This window comes from Notolepis coatsorum (assembly GCF_963971535.1).
Source record: "Notolepis coatsorum genome assembly, chromosome: 5".
Classification (NCBI taxonomy): Eukaryota; Metazoa; Chordata; class Actinopteri; order Aulopiformes; family Paralepididae; genus Notolepis; species Notolepis coatsorum.
The window spans coordinates 93472020-93493795 of NC_140169.1; the positions used below are offsets into that span (position 1 = coordinate 93472020).

Sequence of the window (21776 nt, forward strand, 5' to 3'; positions counted from 1 at the left end):
AACCGGATGATTTAGACACGAGGACATGACTCCATGAGGAGAGGAGACCCAGGGCTTTCGATGGACATAGACATTTCATAAAACTACACTACCCAGCTCACACCAGCCGCAGACATAGAAAGCTTAACCATTTTTTGTTTACAAATATTGATGTGATTATATCTCACGGGTCGAACAAACCTCAACGTTATTGGCATAAAATACAACGTATTTAGTTTCTTTACCTGTGAATGTCTAGGAAAAATTGCAACATTATACAAAAGTAACTGTACTTACAGTATATTTCAGTCACGGTCTTTGCTGCCCTGTACCGGGCACCTGGTGGTACTAAATCCAGATTTAACTCAATTTAAGCCAATGGAAAGAGGCGATTTGGGCCGATCCATAAATGTATGATTTGGCCATAATAAGATCATTTATAGGCCTGATATTCTATATTTCATATTGAATGTGTCCGGATGGCAAAATTCTGTACTGTATCTACATCTAGTATCTAGTACACAAGATGGTGCTGAATGAGCTCAGTGGAAACTTCTCACTTGTGGTCAATGTTAGCATGGTGTTATTCACCGTCAAAGATGGGTATATAATAATTTACTAACTATAAGCAATTTACTCAGGCATAGTAACGGACACAATATTCCTGACACTGGGAATACATTCCCTGAGGTCCATAGATGTCCCTAGATACCAAGAACATGCAAATGGACCTTATAGAAGTGGAGCAATCTTCCATTTACTTGGGTATGTAAAGGCAAATGTTCTGAAAATATGGCTAGGGCTTAACAGGTTAAGTAAAAGTAGAAATATATTTGTTATTGATTGTACTTGATTGTACTTAAATATCAAGAGTAAAAGTACACATGCTGTATGACATTTGTGTATTCCAGTACTTGGGAGCGTTCAGTCCTCAAACCATTGACCTCTAAAGCAGTGGTTCTCAAACTGTGGTACGCGTACCACTAGTGGTACTTGGTGGTACTGCTGGTGGTACTTGAAAACATTTCCAAAAAAGCGATTTTTTTTTTTTTTTTTTTTTTTTGGTGCAGTCAGGCCACTGAACTTAGAAGCAGGCCAGGCCAGTGTTTCTGGTTGCGGCGGCGCGATAGTTAGATAATCTAAGTGGGGAACAACCAGGAGATCACTGTGACAGAGAGTAATGCAGTCTAAACAGTCATAAATCTTTAATTAAACTTGATCATAACCATTTATTTTTAGATTTCTTGTAATGTCAGATAAAAAATGAAATACTCCCACTTTTCTGAAAAGAGTTGGTGTTAAATCTGACATTACAAAAAATCCATCAAAATATGTGTTGCTGCTAATCATTGACACATGCCTAGCCTGTAATAATCCCCCCCAGAAAAATGTACTTTGCATTTGATATATTGAAAATATTTTACTTTTTGTGTTTTTTTTAACAATAATTTGTGATGCCATCACACAAACTGGCATTTAAAGGGTAAACATTCAAAAATGTATTGAATATGTGTTTTCTTCTTTTTTACAATAATTTGTGATGCCCATCACAAACACTGGCATTTAAAGGGTAAAAATGCCTCCACCAGAATGCAGGAAATTAAGTTTTTGTAACAAAATAAGTGTGTGTGTGTGTGAGAGAGAGAGAGAATGACGGACAATTGCTTGCTGTGTGAGAGAGAGAGAGAAAGAGAGAGAGAATTAAGTACATTTGCTGAAATACAGTTGTTCTTAATTTTCTCACTTGCTATGTGAGAATGTTAGTTATTATGTTCTCAATGCCCCTTGCATTGGATGAGTTGTGTGGAAGCGTAGTTCTAGTGCTATCTCTTTGTACATTGTGGCTGTGTCTGACAAAAGTTAACAATAAATAATGGTATCAGGAATACATTTGCCTCCTGCGTGAACTGTGCATAGCTGAATAGACTGTATTTTAACGCCGGTCATATGGTGGTACTTGGAGAGTCAGCTACGTTCTCATGTGGTACTTGGTGTAAAAAGTTTGAGAACCACTGCTCTAAAGGTTATGTTAAAGTGGTATGTGGTCCAGTTATGTTGCTCTTGATTATGTCCTCTTGAAGTCAGCAGGCTTCAAATTTTAAAGTAACAGTTGTACGCTACAGTATGTATATGCAAATATAATGTCTTTATTTATTTTGGCTTTGGACAGTTCAGTTTCAATGTATGACCAGGAAAGCAAAGGCCATGGAACATGTTCAATAATCTCCCAAGATTTATCAGTATAATAATAATAATAATAATAATAATAATAATAATAATAATAATAATAATAATAATAATAATAATAATAATAATAAACTGTATTTGTATAGCACCTTTCATACAGAAACTGCAGCTCAAAGTGCTTCACAACAGAAAAAAGACAGGCATAAAATGAGCACATAAAGTGCAGACATATAAAATCAGTTTTTTACATTAGGATCTAACATCCCAACAGGCCACCTTGTTTATAGTTTGATTCATTTTAATTTTTAAATAGACAATAATAAAAAGAGTAAGATCAAATAGACAGAGTAAAATAGTGCAATAAAATTGTAGATTAAAGATAAAAAATATATATAAAGCAATAGACGGAGTAAAATAATACGGTGCAATAATATAATAGATAGTAAAATTATGCAATAGTATAGAGAAGTAGTCCTCCTCATTTGTCCGTCCATTGCGTGGTACACTAATATTCTAACAAATGTATTACACCAAAGACAAATAAAAGGTTTGAACTCCTCAGATCCTGATCATCCGCGCGGCCAAGCTGAAGGGCATCCAGGTGACGTGTGAAGTGTCTCCCCACCACCTCTTCCTGTGCGAGGACAATGTTGGGGACATCGGGTTAGGCAGGGCTCAGGTCAGACCCATGCTGGGTACCAGGGAAGACATGGACGCCCTCTGGGAGAACCTGGACATCATCGACTGCTTCGCCACCGACCATGGTGAGGAGCGGACTACAGTTGTTTTGTTTTAAAGACCTTACCAGTATGGTGATAAAACCCATGTTAAATATATCCTGGTAGAGCTAACAAATTGGTCACCTCAAAGAAATCGATGTGCACATTGGACTACAAAGGCGCTACTACGGAAAGTGCCGAGTTCAGGAAAGTAAACAAGGAAGTACACGCAGAGAGAGAAATGAGAACAATTGTTCAGAATCTTCTAGGGGTGTAATGGATCATAGTTTTATCCATGGTTCAGCATGCATGTGAACCACAGATTAATTGCAAAACATGACCATCATAGAGAGCTACAGTCATTTTGACTCTGTACACCACCACAGCGGATTTGAAATGAAACAATCAAGATGTGCTTAAAGTGGTTTAATTTTAGGGTATTTACGTCCAAATCAGGTGAACGGTGTAGGAATTACAATTTCTATATATGGCTCCTCCTTTTTAAGGGACCAAAAGTAATTGGACAATTGGCAGATAAAAGGTCTAGAGTTAATTTCAAGTGTGGTATTTGCATTTGGAATCTGTTGCCGTCAACTCTCATATGAGGTCCTATCAGTGAATCAAGCCATCATTAGACAGAAAAAACAAAACAACCCCCATCAGAGAGATAGCAAAACATTAACTGTTGGAACATGATGTTGATTGAAATTAATAATTGACTGTCATGATACAAATGCAATTTAGGGATGATAAAATGAGAAGTGTGCATAATGACCCAAAGTATTGAGTCTGAAGGCATGAAATCCTGCTAATGATCCTTACACAAAGAGTAGCTTATTTTGTTCACGTCGTCTGTAATCAATAATCAGCCTTTGAAAAGTGGTATCGGGACACCCCTAGACGCTAGGTCGTTTTCCTGAGTGAACTTTCACTAAAGCTCTATTGAACTTTTGATTCTTTTGTTTTGAATTTGGTCAACTATTATTTTTTGTGCATGTCTTTTGTGCGCGTTTCTTAACGGCACTTTTAAGTGTTTTTCTCATCCTTTTTGAGTATAATTTAGATTTTAAAATGTCTTATTTTCTCTTTCTTTGTTTTATTCTTGATTTTTTTTATTTTTAAAGGGTCTTGTTACTTAGTGTTTTCTTTTCTCATGTTTTGGAAATACCGGTTGTTGTTTTTGTTTGTTCTATGTGGACCCCATAGTTGTTGCCTAGGTGACCGCTAATGCGGGATCCGAATAAGCAAATATTAACAAGTGCCTGCTTTACCACTGAAATGTGAATGTAGCTTTAACTGGGACCTCCTCCTTTGTGTCAGCACCCCACTCGGTCGAGGAAAAGAGCGGAGAGAAGCCCCCCCCAGGCTACCCCGGCCTGGAGACCATGCTGCCCCTCCTCCTCACCGCCGTCAGCGACGGGCGCCTCACCCTGGATGACATCATCAGCCGTCTCTATGACAACCCCCGCCGCATCTTCTCCCTGCCGGCGCAGGAGAACACCTATGTGGAGGTAGATGCACGCACTTTAAAATTTTTTTTTTTTTTTTTTATTATTATTACTGGATAACAGGCTAAAAACGTACTGGTATTACCGGATACCAGGCTAAAATGTACTGGTATTACTGGATAACAGGCTAAAACGTACTGGTATTACCGGATACCAGGCTAAGACGTACTGGTATTACTGGATAACGGGCTAAAACGTACTGGTATTACTGGATAACAGGCTAAAACGTACTGGTATTACTGGATAACAGGCTAAAATGTACTGATATTACTGGAGTCTCTGTGTAGCCTATAGTGGACTTGTTGGATAATTCTTTGACAATTCTGTGTCGTGTCTGTTCCAGGTTTGGAAATTACCTCTCACTGAAGTGACTATGAGAAGAAATATTGTTTTGCTTGATGTTATGCACTGAAATATCAAAATACCCATGACTGCACTGGGTTTGTTATAATTTATAACATTAAGGATTTAATTATGGATTTTGCCCTGTCAAATTCTAAATGCAGAGGTTGTTTTGTGTAAGTACGTTGAGGAGAATACATAATTTTGCCTTCCCTGATCTCTCTTTGTTCTGTGTGAAGGATTTGATGTGTTTGAAGCTATGGTTTGAAGTGGACTGACAACTATATAATTTATTGTGCAGCTTGAATGAAAATCACCTGTTGATGATTCATGTGTGTAACTATGCTATTTGGATAAGATGCAGAGATGGACATTAATAGGAGCACAGAACAGAAAAAGGAGGAGAGCTTGATTGGTTGATGTAGATTTTTAATTAAATTTTTTTTTGTGTATTGTTTTTATTTACCTATAGTCCATTCATGCTGAGTGAATCAGTTCCCCCAGCCACATTTGTGTATTCACATTTTTTTGGGGAATTAACTGATAGAAAATGTATCTACCGGTAATCCAATCGTGGTCAAATGAAGAGATTTCATGATGCATTGAATCGTTGCCTGAAGAATCGTAATCGAATTTAATCCTTGTGAGGTCGCATCATTACACCCCTATAATTAACACATTGTGCGGCAAAAATGAGTATACTCGTTATTGCCCGCCAATCTAATAACGCCAACAACGAGTTTACTCGTTTTTATGATCGATATTTCATTTTTTCGCATGGCATTCATAATTCATCCAGCCTCCCTCCGGGGACGCAGCTGGGACCCTGTCTGATATTGCAACGCCTCAATACCGCCCCCTGGTGGATTTTGGACGAGTTACACTCCACACCAAACCGGAAGTGGCGCTCAGTGCATCGGGGAAATTCCTCCGGCAGAGATGTATTGTAACGTGGGTCTAGATACACACTCGAGTGCATTGGGTTGCTTTCGAAACGCAAGAATCAATATGATTTCGGCGTTTATTGCGTCATACAAACAGAAAATGGATCTAGCAGATCGACGTCAAATAATTGGAATATTTTTCCTCCAGTCTCATCTGCGAACGGTAAGAGGAATCTAACGTTATTTTCAGCTCAATTGTTTATTTATTTCACTGCAATCCATCTGATCAACGTATGAACCCATACTAAAAAAAGCCGTTACTGACAATCAAGGAATTATAAACGACCCCCCCCCCCTTTCCTTCACGCATGATGAAGCATAATGTATACCGATCATATACATTTGAATTTTTTTATATAGCGTGTATAGGAACAAAACGCCAAACGATAATGTATCATATGCGTCAGGGCCTATAACTCTCGTTTTAGGAATTACTGCTATACAGTCTAAAAACATACTTATATTCACGAGGGTACTAACACGACAATGTATGAATGGAAAAATATAACGTTCCCACATCCGGAACGATAGATACCCGATGTTGAATGGGCCATAGTAATGTCGATATAGCTATAATATTTAAAAAGTTATAGCCCTGCAAAGAAGGTGAGCCACTCCATAGGCTTACAGCGCTGGCAGAGAGGGCACAAAGATGGGCACAATGCCTGGCAGACAATGTGTTAATACGACAATATTTGTATCATTAATAATTATGTTTTGCATTTATAGTCCTGACTCAATGAGGCATCGTGAGCATTACACACACACTGCAAACTAAATAAATAAGAACTAAACCGATCGCCGCGAATATAGCTACTGTATAATGGTCTATACTGTTAATATGCCATATACTGTCTTCTCTATTATTTATTGTTTGTTTGATGTATTCCTATTGCTAAACGAAATAAATGCATGGAGAAACTGCTTACTGAGGCAGCCTCAGCACACACACGCGTACTGTATACGTGTGAAATGAATCGGTCCAGCAAAGTAGGCTTCTATTATTCTAATGACTTGTTTTATTAGGTATTATAGTAGTAAGTCCTACTGTAACATGACATCTCATTTAGTAATGTCAATACTGAACAATACTTGACATGGCTTTACAGACCTCCATGGAATTAAATAATTATAATGATAATAAATACAGCAATTACGTTATGCATTTATAGTCATGACTCAATGAGGAATCTGAGCATTACACACACACTCAACTGCTGCATAACCTTTAATTTCATCTTTACTTCCTTCATCACTTTTTACCCACCTCTCTCTCTCATCTTTCTGTCTCTCTCAGGTGGATTTGGAGCAAGAGTGGATCATTCCTGAGGCAATGCAGTTCACTAAGTGTAAATGGACTCCTTTCAAAGGTCTGAAGGTGAAGGGGAAGGTTCGCAGGGTGGTACTGAGAGGAGAGGTGGCCTACATCGACGGACAGGTACACTCACGCACACACACACACACATTGAATCTCTTGAATCAAGCTGTATCACAAGGTAAACACACACATACCTCACAGGATACTTCTGTTTGAGCTAGATTTGTTTCAGTGGCAAAACCAAGCACTTGGACGTATGTTAAAATAAGTTATTTTTACCTGCCATCAGAAGGTCTCATTGAGTCATGGTGTTCTACTCAATCAACTCTGCTATGAGAAGGTCTCATTGAGTCATGCATGGTGTTCTACTCAATCAACTCTGCTATGAGAAGGTCTCATTGAGTCATGCATGGTGTTCTACTCAATCAACTGCTATGAGAAGGTCTCATTGAGTCATGGTGTTCTACTCAATCAACTCTGCTATGAGAAGGTCTCATTGAGTCATGGTGTTCTACTCAATCAACCCTGCTATCACCAGCGTCCACTCTGTCATTTATTTATTTTTGTTGTGCTTTAGCTCAGACTATTTTATAAAGCTATGCATTTCGTTTTTCAGTGAATCTCTTTAATTACATCAATATTGTGCTGTCAGACCAGTATTATGTTTATAGGTGAAGTATTTACTTACCTTGTTTACATTTGTGACTAGTCGTAGACAGTAGGGACTTGTTGAGGCATCTTGATTCGCAGACTGTGGGTGGGGGGGGAGAAACGCTGACGGGACGCTGAATGTGATTGGATCAGAGTAGCCAGACAGACACAGACAGGCAGAGCACTGCTTGCAGAGGAGACAGCGGAGAATTTCGAGAATGCCTGCCATACGCACTGGATATATTTTCCTTCCACTTGGTATCACTCCGGAATCACGTTTCAACCAAGTCACTAACGTAACGTTGCTGTCATGAGCCTGCGCTATGGTAGCCTACAAGTGATAAAATAAATAAAACATCCAACTCGCACAACGACTCGGCAAGCAGTTGCACGTGGGCCGCACTAACACTAAACTTTGTCAAGTAGGGGGCCGCAAAATATCATCCAGCGGGCCGCAATTGGCCCGCGGGCCGTGAGTTTGAGACCCCTGCACTAAGTTAATACTTTGACAAATGTAGCCTATATTTTTCAGTCAGTTCGGTCTTTGTGTGCCAAACATTATTTAAGGAAAACCGCTGTAAACCTTTTTTCTTTTTTATATATATAAATGAGAAGCATGTTTACATTTTTGGAGTGTTACATAAAAAAATAAAACATATACCGAACCAAACAGAAAACCATGACCCCAAAACCGTGATACGAACTGAACTGTGGATTTTGTGAACCGTTCCACCCTAGTAAGTTATACTGGCCAGCGGTACAACTAGTAAGAGTAGGTAAGGGATATAGAGTATATAGATATAGTATCTACAGATATGTACAAATTTGGGATGTCCGATATTGGCATAAAAATGTGATATCGGAAAATATCTGTATTTGTTTTCAATATATATATATATATATTTGTTTAAATTTATTTACCCAGGCAAGTAAGAACAAATTATTATTTTATTTATTGTCAAAGTATGCACAATGTTGTGTTAATTACACGACAATAGATATGTAAGGGATAATGTATAGCTACGAGGTCATTGTCGCAAAATAATTGACCGACACAACACGGTGTTCTAAACGCAGTGAAGGTCAATTATTTTGCGACAATGCCCGAGTATAGCTATACATTATCCAGCTTATTACATGGCTAACTTACTAAGAATATACCTAATTCATTTTACACCATCGACGAGATCAAATGCAGACGCAGTTGTTCTGTTCTGTGGCTCCGCTGTCATCGCCGGCAGGTGTGGGGTCTGATTGCACTGATGTAGTGCAGCTGTGCAGAATGGTAATGCTTAGCTTTCGTGACTGCGACCAAAATGCTTGATTGCGATTGGTCAATAGCGCTCTGTTACCCGTATCAGCGGTCATTATTGCGTCTTGTTATCGAGAAATAATTGACCGCTGTCAGGGGCAACCAAGCGCTATTGACTAATCACAATCAAGCATTTTGGCGAATGTTAAAACGCCATGTAATAAGTACCGTACTTTTCGGACTATAAGCCGCGGCTTTTTCCCCCATTTTTCGACCCTGCGGCTTATATAACGGTGCGGCTTATATGTGACTCGACGTGACCAAACCTGAAAATGTAAAAATCTAAATATTGCTTTTTTGACTGCATTGAAATGTTATTTATCTGTTCCCTTATTTGCTAAACTTAATACAACTTGTAAATGAGTTAATTCTTGTTATTTGTCCGACAGTATTGTGTCCCAATGCTAATTACATATGGTAATTAAACATTAAAACACCTGCGGCTTATAGTCCAGTGCGGTTTATATATGTACACATCATTCAATTTAGCTGCTGCGGCTTATAGTCAGGTGCGGCTTATAGTGCGAAAAGTACGGGTAATGTTAATTACCTGAAATTATTCCGTTTTTTTTTGGGGGGGGGGGGGGGGGGACCCTGCATATACCGGTTGATCTCGGTATCGGAAATTAACACTTTCAGTGCCAGCAGGGGAGCGCACGATTTAGTGCTTGAATGCCCACCATCCACTTCAATGTTAGCGTTAATAACATTGCAAAAGCATATGACGTCTTTAGTTCATCCGGAAGCATATGACGTCTTTAGTTCATCCGGACCAAACTGGCTTCATAAGAGGCCGCTTGATCACTGATAACATAAGACGATTACTGCACGTACTAGATGCTGACAAGGACGACACCACGCCTAAGGCGATGCTGACCCAGGATGCAATGAAAGCTTTTGACAGGTTGGAATGGTCGTATCTATGGGCAGTATTAGAAACGATGGGGTTAGGTAAAGGTTTCATTGATATGATTAAAGTATTATACAAAGACCCATCGGCCATGATTACAACAAGTATAATCACCTCCGGAATCTTTCCGGTATCACGCTCATCTAGACAGGGTTGCCCTCTTAGTCCTGGACTATTCGATCTATCATTAGAGCCTTTAGCACAATATATAAGACAATCCCAATCCATAGAACCAATCGAAATCAAGGGCACACAACATAAAATTAGTTTATATGCGGACGACGTAATACTGTTCATGCAAAACCCCAACACCACAATGCCTCATCTGCTCAAGTTGATTGAGGACTTTGGAGATTTATCGGGATTTACGATAAATTGGCCGAAGTCGGCTTTCCTTCCACTTAACGCCCCTGCAAAAAGAAATATAACCCTCCCAGAAGAGATACCTATGGTAAAACACTTTAGATGTTTGGGAGTGGAAATATTCCCCACCATAAGACAAACGGTGAAGCACAATTACATAAAAATCCAAAACAAAATCAAAGACGATCTTGACAGGTGGTCAAAACTTAAAAACTCAGTACAGGCACGGATATCAATAGTTAAGATGGACGTACTACCTAGAATCAACTTCTTCAGCTCAATGCTACCGTTACCCCCTCCAGAGGGTTACTGGAAAAAATTACACTCCTCCACATACACATTTATTTGGAATAACAAACCACCACGTATAAAAAGATCCACTGCACAGAGAAACAAAGCAGATGGTGGTATGGCATTTCCAGATTTTTTCCACTATTTTAAGGCGTACACTTTAAGACCACTGACAACATGGTTTGATCCCCAAGCATTAGTATCCTGGAGAAATTTAGAAGAAAATATAGTAGCTCCACATAGACTGAAGGACATAGCATACACTAAATTATCAATTAAGCAATGCGAACGGAAATTTGGCCCCATAATTACTCATGCGATCTGGATATGGCGTGAAACACAAAAAAAATATTCTAACCCACATAAATGGCATAATCATACTCCCTTATTCAATAACAATGCACTTTTGATTGGAAAACGACTTATAAGATTCCCTATATGGGAAAAGCAAGGCATACACTCATTAGGTGATGTTTTCAACAAACAGGGTTTTTGTAGTTATGAAGAAATACGCAAAAAAAATTATCTCACAGAGTCCACATATTATTTTTACGCACAGTTATTGTTATGTTTGAAGGCTCACAGTGTTCCATTAAAGATACCAATTGAACACCACAGATACCACAAATTCTTCTATGAAAGAGAGACATCGAGAGGTTTTGTTTCAGATTTTTATCATCAATTACTAACGTCCTCGTATGAAACCCTCCACCTACACTCAGTCTGGAGGAGGGATATACCAGACCTGGAAAAAGATTTTGATTGGCAAGAAGCCTGGGCAAATGTTCGATTTACATCAAGGAACCCGGACCATCAACAAATCAATCTTAACTATATTCACAGGACATATTTGACTCCTATAAGACTGAACAGAATGAGTCTTAAACAAGACTCCAAATGCTCCTTATGCACAAATGGGGACGAGGGAACATTTATGCACATGTACTGGGACTGCCCACCAGTTAAGATATTCTGGAAAGAGGTGACCCAGCAATTATCAAATCTCTTAACTCTGAATATACCTGTACACCCCTCTGTATTACTGCTGAATGATGTTTTTGAGTGTGCAGTACATCCACAGCTAAAGAGATTGGTTTTATCGGGTATCACAGTGGCTAAAAAGCTGATAGCATCACGATGGTTCCAACCGGAAAAAAATTGCCGAAAGGTCTGGATTATTACATATCTCGATGTGATTTATCAAGAAATATCTACAGCAAGAATTTGGGTCTCAATGAATCCAAAATGACAATGTGGTTAGAAGTGGTGGAGAGAATAAAAGCTAGCATATAATGGTAGTGTCTGGTTAGGAGCGAGGGATAATGGATGGATTATCCAATGGGGGGTCCGGGGGGGGGGGGGGGGGGGCGTACGAGCTAGAGCATATGTGTGTAGGGTATTAGATAGCAGGTATTAGGGGTATATCCTGTATAATACATTTAACTAAATGGTGATTTGATTGGATGTGCACTGTTAATAATGCTTGTATATATAAAAAATTGTTAGCGTTAATAATGCCTAATCCAGGGGTGGGCAATTATTTTTCCCAGGGGGCCGAATGAGCAACTGAAAAGATGTTGGAGGGCCGGGCCAAAATTCCAAACTTCAATTATGCATAATATACATTTTATTTCTATATAAAAAGCAGTAAATGGCATTGTTTTGACCCCTGGTAAGAGTGTATGTTATTATTTGGCAATTAAAAGGTGAGGTTAGCTTTCAAAAATATCATTTATTCAAATAGAATTTATTTCCAAAATGATACACAAAATGTGAAACATTAATAACAAAGGGCATTTTGAGTTTCATATACTATTGAAACAAGGATTTTCTTAGCTTTCTAAAGACATCACATCATCTTATAGCAAAAATAAACAAGACATGTCACTGAACTGTGTAAAGAAAAGTGTCCCAGTTTTGTAGCCTTTTTTACTTTACATGCCTATATTAAACATTTAATGTTTTCAGAACTGTGCAAAAAAAAGAAATAAAAAGATCAAGTGTCCCATTTCACTTGTTATATTTCCACATTTTAGTGTTCTTCATTTTTTTTTTTTTTTTTCATTCAGTGTGATAAATCCAGTCTGTTGAGCTTTAACAAGTCCATCAAAGTCAGGTTGCATGTCTGAGGTGGAGATGCGAAGCACAGCTGCCAGATGTTCATCAGTGAGAGAGGATCTGTACCTGGACTTGGTAAATGTCATAACTGAGAATGTCTGTTCACATAATGTAGGTGGATCCAAAGAGAACCAACATCTTCTGAGCATGTCTCCTCATGTTTGGAAAGTTCTCCTCCTTGAGAGCAGAGTAGAACTCTAGCAGTGATGCTGACTTAAACTGCTCTTTCAGTAGTGAATCAGACTGCAGGTCAATGAGTTCAAGCTGAACAACTATCAACACTGCAGGTAAAGGGAGAGGAAACTAGCTGCATTTCATCCTCAACCTTTTTTAAATCTTAAACGCCTTGAAGATTCATCATGCAGTGCTCCCAACATGGATGAGTACCTGTGCCGGTGATCAGCTGATGGTTTGACTTCTTTCAGGGTTTTCATGTGTTTGAGTTTGCTGCTGCCTAGTTGCCTTGAAATTAATTGCAACTTTGTCATGAAGGCTTTCACATGGCTATGCATTTCATGAGCAAAAATGCCCTCGCCCTGCAGTTTTGTGTTCAGTAGGGATGGGTACCGTTCACATTTGAACCGATACGGTACCGGTACCTGTGAATCGATACCGGTACCCAACGGTACCTTTTTTCTGTACTTTAGTCTCTAAAAATGTAATCTACCTACCTCAGTTGTGAAAAAAAAATCCAAACTTCAAATAACCACACTTTCGACCGTTTTCGGCTTGCCCCGACTGCTTTGTTGTTGAATCGAGTCAAATCCTAGGTAAGCGTATATTGTGCGTGTGAACGTTGACATGAAAAGAAAAAAGTAAAAAAAAAAAAAATTATTATCATGTAATCTTTCGCGGGCCGGTCAGAATCATCCCGCGGGCCGGATGTACAATGCCCAGGTCTGGCCTAATCTATGTTTTAAATTATGGCTATGTGACTAATCTGCCCGTCGCTTATCAATGACTCGTTTTCCAGTCAACATTGTCGAAGCGGATTGTTTTTTTATCGGTTCATTTTCGTTTTATAGCATTTTGAAAAGCCCTCGTTTTCAAGGAAAATAAAAAGATTCCATAATAAACGCCCTTTACTGGAATATTCTAGAACGTTGTAATTTTTCGGCCTATTTATGAATAGTTTTCAAATAAACGCTAGATTATCGATAGTATATGTGTACGTATGCACGCTATATAGGTGATCTGAAAAATCGATTCTCTGATTTCCTCAAAGCCATCGCCCACACACACACACATACATAGGGCGAACGCTGAGAGCTCAGCGAATACAACTCTGATTATCCCAAGACTTGTAAAATAGATTCCTTACCTCAGATCAGATGTTCTCCAAAAAGATCATTCCAATTCCTGATCGCCATTCCAAAAATCTATCGCTTTTATTGATCCAACGCTACATACTGTAAACACATATTCCACGCTGTTCTGATGGTCCACAATGAATCCGATCGGCTCGGGTTACATGCCTGAGAAGTAAAATGTGGATTCCGGATTTTTCTTTTCTCATCCATTTTCATTGAGTCCATTCCAAAAGGGTGCATTACCATCTGGGAGACGATAGGGGGCGGTTTTTTCACATCTGAGCTCCTGATGGGGCTGGTTTACCAACGGTAGACTCGGTTGATGAAATATGAATTCAGATTGCTAATAAAAAAATAACACGCTAATTGTCGTGGCGGGCTAATAACACGTTATCACGTGGTGGGCACTCAAAGTGTTAAGAGTTGGACAGTATCGGTAAAAAAGCCAATATCGAGCATCCCTAGTAAAAATTATTGTATGGGCGGCGCGGCGTGCGAGTTCTGCCTACATTAGATTAAAATGTATCGTCATCATACAGCACATGTGCAGTAGAACGAAAAGAAGTTGGCATTATCCAGAGTGCAAATGTAACAGTAAAGTGCATTAACAATGTACAAGTGATTAAATGTGATATATATATAATATGTATGTATAACAATCTACTGGTAATATATGCTAAACTGATGTATGTACAGTATGATTATGCTACAGTGATACAAATATAAATAGGTATAAAAGGTGAAACTAGTATAAATATACTATAGTAGTAAGCCATACTGGCCAGTGGTATAACTAGTATAGTATGGGATATATATATAGATATAATATATACAAGTATGTATACACAGGCATGTGAACAGGTATATAAGCATATATATCGAACAATTGTAGATAAATATATATATGGTATCCATCCAGTGTATATAATTATTGTACAGGGCTATCATACTGTATGTATGTAAACGGTATATGGGTAGACTATAGGATGAGGTAGGTAGTTATGATTACAGTGCAGGGCAGTAGATGCAGGTATACATTGAGCATAGCTACAAACAGGAAAAGGGTCTACATGGTGTGGTGTTTTACACCCCTGGGAACCACTGAAGTTATGGATATGGTAGTCTCATCTATCCAAGCAACTAGAGAGAGAGAGAGAGTTAAACCCTGGTCTGTTCTCAGGTGCTGGTACCCCCTGGTTATGGAGAGGATGTTAAGACCTGGCCTGCTGCCCCCTCGCCCAGCATCAATACTCCTGAACCCCTAAAGGAAATCCCTAAGGTACACGCGCACACACACACACACACACACACGCAATGCCTGTATGTTGTTCTGATTGAGTGTTTGTTTGTGGTCGTGTGTGTGTGTGTACGTTCGCTCTGTCTCAGACTCCAGAGCGTCCCCATCCCCTGCCTCCCTTTGAGGGGTCCATCCGTACCAGAGCCCCCAGTCCTCGACGTTCAGCGGGGGAGGGTCGCTACATGCTGCCTCCTCGCGTGCACCGCTCCTCAGACCCCGGACTGCCCCCAGGTACTGCAGACAAACCTCAAACCTTTATTTGAATAGGCAGGTTAATTAAGAACAAGTTCTTACACCCTATTGTTATTTTTTTCTTCAGATGTGAACAGGAATCACAGAACATTTCTTTCATCATTATTTAATAGGTTGTATAGGACAACGTTCTCATTACCAAATGGTTTCAATATTTGGATTTTGAGGAATATTCACCTGAAATGAATTGAATTTTAAATTAAAATGTCCCTACCAGCCCTGGCTTAGTGCATACGTTAAAACTTTAGCCGCCACATTACATAATTTAATTTCATAATCCTATTCTTATTCAGAAGCATTCTATAGTACCTAAACATGAAATCCAGGGCCACTTATTTGTCAAACACTCACCCGAAGTTGTTGAAATAGTCCAACTTGTCTGAGAGATGGTCTGTTTGCTTTCTTGATGCTGCTATGTTGAATCGAACTATTTTAAACGTTCAAATCAAATATGTCCGTCTCCAGTAAGTAGATTCCAATGTTGACTAATTGAACCATTTCAATTACTTTGGAGTGTTTGAGTAATAAGTGGCCTGGGATATCATGTTTAGCTATTATATAATGCGTGTGAGAAAGAAAAAATACATAATTTCATCTTATAGGCTGTTATGTGTAGCTGTTATATGTAGCTAGTGTAGCTGTTACTGTGGGTGTAGCCGTTATGTAGCTAGTGTAGCTGTTACTGTGGGTGTAGCCGTTATGTAGCTAGTGTAGCTGTTATATGTAGCTAGTGTAGCTGTTACTGTGGGTGTAGCCGTTATGTAGCTAGTGTAGCTGTTATGTAGCTACTTAGTTTAGCTGTTATGTAGCTAGTGTAGCTGTCGTATGTAGCTGTTATATGTAGCTAGTGTAGCTGTTACTGTGGGTGTAGCCGTTATGTAGCTAGTGTAGCTGTTATGTAGCTAGTTTAGCTGTTATGTAGCTAGTGTAGCTGTCGTATGTAGCTGTTATATGTAGCTAGTGTAGCTGTTACTGTGGGTGTAGCCGTTATGTAGCTAGTGTAGCTGTTATGTAGCTAGTTTAGCTGTTATATGTAGCTAGTGTAGCTGTTACTGTGGGTGTAGCCGTTATGTAGCTAGTGTAGCTGTTATGTAGCTAGTTTAGCTGTTATGTAGCTAGTGTAGCTGTCGTATGTAGCTGTTATATGTAGCTAGTGTAGCTGTTACTGTGGGTGTAGCCGTTATGTAGCTAGTGTAGCTGTTATGTAGCTAGTTTAGCTGTTATATGTAGCTAGTGTAGCTGTTACTGTGGGTGTAGCCGTTATGTAGCTAGTGTAGCTGTTATGTAGCTAGTTTAGCTGTTATATGTAGCTAGTGTAGCTGTTACTGTGGGTGTAGCCGTTATGTAGCTAGTTTAGCTTTTATGTAGCTAGTGTATCATATCAGCAAGTGTTACTCCTGTAATATTATTTATTACAGCAGTCTGTTAGCACACTTTATACCATATCAGATTTTGGCACCAGATTGTCAAAGTTACAGACTGGAGCACTACATGACCAGGGGGGGGCAGTGGTAGGGCAGTGTGGTTGGTCGTCCATCTTTAGAAGTCCTTGTTAGGGCAAGCACACGGTCCGCCATTCACAAGCGGGAGGATATCCACAATGACCATGGATTACAGTCTTTGGCAAGGCGAGCATGGTCACTGTGGTCAGTCGTCCATGGCCGATGGATGGAGTTAGTTTGTGTTCCTCAGTTCCTCCTCACCGCCAACAAGTCCATTTGATCTCCAATTTCTGTCGGAGAATAAAGCGTTCTTCTTCCAGCATGAACACGTGGGCTTTGGCCACAGCAGCACCGTTGCATGGATGAACTGCAGGGGCTGGTGACCATGTTGAACCCAACCACTTGGGTTAAGTGGTCAGATCCGAACTGTGTTCTTTAACTCGACCACCTGGGAGGTGGTCAAGTTGGAACTCGAGTTGGAGTGGCGTGCTCCCACCTTTTAACAACTCTGGCTCAGTGCGGTGGCTAGGAGGCATGCTCTAGTCCTCTCAATCATTGCACCCAGGCAGAGCAGTGTCTTAAAGTTCAGTATTTTCCTGTAACTTAATAAATGCCATGTATAAAGAATAAATACTTTTATTATATACAAATGTTATCTACAGCACCTTAAGTTATTTAAATTTTTTTTAGGTCTAGTTATTTTTTTTTTTTTTTTTAGTTAATAAAATGTATTTTTCATACCTAGTTTTAGTCCTTAGCTTTAGTTAATTAACTACAATAACATTGAACGGAAGAATATCAGGCCTATAAATGACCTTACTATGGCCAGTCATACATCTGTGGATCGGTCCAAATCTCCCCTTTCCAATGGCAGAGTTTAATATGGATTTAGTACCACCAGGGCAGTTACAGGGCAGCAAAGACCATGAATGAAATCTACTGTATGTAGATCTGATAGATTTGTCTGTTTTGGCGAGAAGTGAAGGTGAAACCACTGTAATGATTCCCAAAATTACATTTCAGATAATCAATTATTGAAGTTTTTTTTAATAGCACAATAACGCCTGGGCAAAATAAAATGTATCACTGCTGTCAATTTAAAACCGTGTACCTCGAATCACATCTTTTAACAGAATTTAAGTATTACATGGTTCTTTATGAAGTATTCCATCAGGGGTCTGCAATTAAGTTTGGCCTCGGCCACATTTTTTCCAAGCCATTATGTGGCGGGCCAGAACCAAAAACTGGCTAATTTAATAAATTGATGGTGAACATTTTTTAACTCTGACAGACCACCTTATAACTAAGACATACATTTGTGACAGGCAGCAAAATAAACGAGCTGCATAGGTGGCATAATAAACAGTGAAGGAGCAGTTTTTCCTACTTTCCATTATTATATATAATACATGTTTGCACTGAATATTATACCTTTGGTTTTATAATAAAATGGCAAAAACACAGACACAAGCGCCTCTCTATCGGTCTATCCTACATTATGCGCAACCAGCGAGTCTATCTGACGGCCCGTTCTGTGGAGCAGACTGGACTATTGAGAAACTTTTTTCTATTGGTTCAACCAGTCCACGTGACCATTTCTAGCATTTCCATTGGCTATAGTGACAGACATAGATATATGATAAACCGATAGATACAGCGGATTAGATGCAGTCCAGAAAAAACAACCAATCTAGATATTTCAAGATTCCATCTATGCTTTATTCCGCGCACTGACTGAGAGGTCTACCGATTCCGATACAATAAAGAAAGTCTTGATCACAAATGGATCCAAAGATATTTAATGTTTTGCAAAACATGTCTAGTGTTGCGCCCGGCTTTAGAGGGTTAAAAACCAAATGGTATTTTAAATTTAGTTAATGAATGTTTTGTTGTAATTCTTACCTAATGTAGCATCTCTTCTTGAAGCGGATTCAGCTTTTTTTGCTCCGATTTGACGTCATTTTAATTGCACCGTTACTGTTCACATATGTGGTGCCGTCAGTCATATAGTAAATATAAAGTTTGAATGACTTACTGAACTGGTGTTTTAATTCCATACCATACCACACTGCTTGTTTGCTATTTCAGCACCAGGCGCTGTCCACCGATTTATTCATGTTGAGCAAGCGCTACATTGCACCTCGCTGCCTGCCTACCTGTTATTCACTCAACATGGATAAAACAAAGTATAATAAGCATTGTTTAGGGGGTGGTAGTTTCTCTGTTTGGACATTATAGCTTAAATATATAGCCTAGCCTATAGTCTGTCTGATATATATATATATATATATATATATATATATATATATATATATATATATATATATATATATTAAGATATTATTGCTGGCGGGCCAATTTCGGGCCGACCACTGTATTACATGGTGCTTGATGAAGTATTACATGGTGCTTTATGAAGTATTACATGGTGCTTTATGAAGTATTGCATGGTCCTTTATGAAGTCCTATTGTGCCGTTTCAAAAACTGTCAAAGTGTGTGTATCCTTTTAATCAAGAGCTCTCAGTATTTGAAACCATTATCACTTGAGTATTTCTTTGCACAGGTTTGAATGCAAGTTCACTCATCCGCTCACTGCTAATGAAGGATTTGTATGTTTTTAAATAAACAATAACTGTGCCCCGTCCTGTGAAGGGTATGGACAAAGCACAGGACAAACAGCAGAGGAGACAAAGGACAGATCTTTGAGGATAGCAATCGAAGAAGGTTTGGAAGGAGCTGAACGCTCTCGTGCTGCTTTCACATCCCCCGCCAGTAGAGGTGTAACGACCTCGATGCAGAATCTAAAATGAGAGCGAGAGAAAAATACCATGTACTGTACATTTAAAAACCACCATCGGCCATGATTCTCTAACCTAGGTCTCGGAGCCATACCAAGCTGTGTGTATGTATATAATATATATATACACATACACAGTATTATTTATAATACAAGCTCTATAGTAATAATACATTTGAACGTATAATCAGGAATGTTATTTTATCGTGACCTCAAAATCCAAATTCGTATTGAATCTGAGCAGATTTGCATGTCGTTACACTCCTACCCAGCCCCCTCCCCCTGCCCTCCCCCCCTTGTCGCCTGCTACTGTAGGCTGTTAGCTATTGTAGGAGAGCCTCTGTAGGGCCAGCTGCATGGATCATATGGATTAAAGCTAGTTGAGAATAGTAGCGAACAGTGATCAGAAGCCTGACATCTAACTGGCGCATACGCTGCTGCTTGTTGCTGCTCTTGCCGCTGCTCAGACGCCCCGTTTCATCAGTTCTCTTGAAAAAGGCCTTTTCATCATTCGCTGCTCTCCTCGCTTGTTGCCTTGCTTTGTGTTGTTTTCGATTTTCATTCACTTTGTTTTCTTCTTTTTTTATAAATATTGAATGGTGATAAAGAAAAATTATTAACTCATCCAGTGCCAGGGGTCGCTGTCTACCTTCTGGATAGAACGCCAGTGCTTTAATCAATGGGGAGCCTGAAATTTGCGAGTGCTTAAAATATATCTTATATTATAGCTATGGGTCTAATAACACTGTCGATTGTCAGTGAGTTGCTTCTAGTCAACATGCAAAAAAACGGATTGTTTTTTCATCCGTACATTTCCGTTTTATACCGTTTTGAATATGAGTATAGTTTTGGTGATTCTTAGTAATCCCAGGAAAAGACGCGATAATAGCGTTTTAGTGGAGTACACTTATCACATTGTAATTTTTCGCCTGATTATCGAATCTTCCTGAAATCAACACTAGATTATTATGTCTCCTCGTGCATACATGAAATTGCCCTAAATAAATAATCCAATTATCTGATCGCCATTCCAAATACTGCTCGTGGAGGTCCGTCCGGCATTGCAGGGGGGGGGGCAGCATCGCAGATGTATCGTTATAAACGCTAGTCCTGCCGGAGTATTTAAACCCCGCCCGCACGGCTCAGATCGTAGGCGGCGGTATTTGCCCTTTTGCGAGATCGGACCCATTCCCAACGATAACATCAGGCTGGATGGATGAAAAATGTATGGATATTAGGGATGGGTACCGAATTCGGTACTTTTGAGGCACCGAACCGAAACACGTCGGTACTACAGAGTATCGAATCAAGTGAGAAACCGAGAAAAAAAAAAAAAAAAATTTTAAACTTTTTTCTTCATGTCAACGTTCACACGCACAATATATGCTTACCTAGGATTTGACTTGATTCAACAACAAAGCAGTCGGAGCAATGACAAGCCGAAAACTGTAGAAATTGTAGTTATTTGAAGTTTGGATTTTTTTTTTTTTTACGACTGAGGTAGGCAAATAAAATTTCTTGAGACTAAAGTACCGATTCACAGGTACCGGTATCGGTTCAAATGTGAAAGGTACCCATCCCTAATGGATATAGCTAATAAAATAAATAACGATTAAAACCAGAGTTTTCTCGTGATTGGCGCTGAGCGGTTGGCAAGTTAACCCGACTTTTCTCGTGACTGCCGCAGAATGAGTTAATGAATTTTTTTTAATTTTTTATACATTTCAGATTCAGAGTTTTATTTGCCACATGGAAGCAATACAATCATACAAAATCATAAATACAGTTCTACCTGTCCATGGGCAAAAGGAGCAGGGAGAAGAATAAATCTTACCTGCCCCCTATTCCTAAACTAAACAAGTATCACTTGATGGTCGGCGTACAACCTAATTTAAACAAAATAATCATTTTAAATAACATCTTAAATAGGAACAACACCCAAATCAAGAATTCCAGTGTGTTATATCCATTTGTGAACATGAGCTACTCTCTTCCCAAAGCACCAGAAATCAGAAGTAAAGAGACTTGCGCACAT

At 39.2% G+C, this 21776-nt stretch overlaps 1 protein-coding gene across 1 annotated transcript in view; it reads left to right on the top strand.

Annotated features, from left to right (window-relative positions):
• The window catches only part of cad (carbamoyl-phosphate synthetase 2, aspartate transcarbamylase, and dihydroorotase), a 192844-nt gene that overhangs the window by 126043 nt on the left and 45025 nt on the right, over positions 1-21776 (top strand). The window contains exons 32-37 of the mRNA XM_084315379.1: positions 2729-2930; positions 4206-4396; positions 6977-7117; positions 15133-15231; positions 15339-15480; positions 19597-19668. Coding sequence (XP_084171505.1) covers positions 2729-2930; positions 4206-4396; positions 6977-7117; positions 15133-15231; positions 15339-15480; positions 19597-19668 — 847 coding nt within the window. The remainder of the gene's footprint in view (positions 1-2728; positions 2931-4205; positions 4397-6976; positions 7118-15132; positions 15232-15338; positions 15481-19596; positions 19669-21776) is intronic.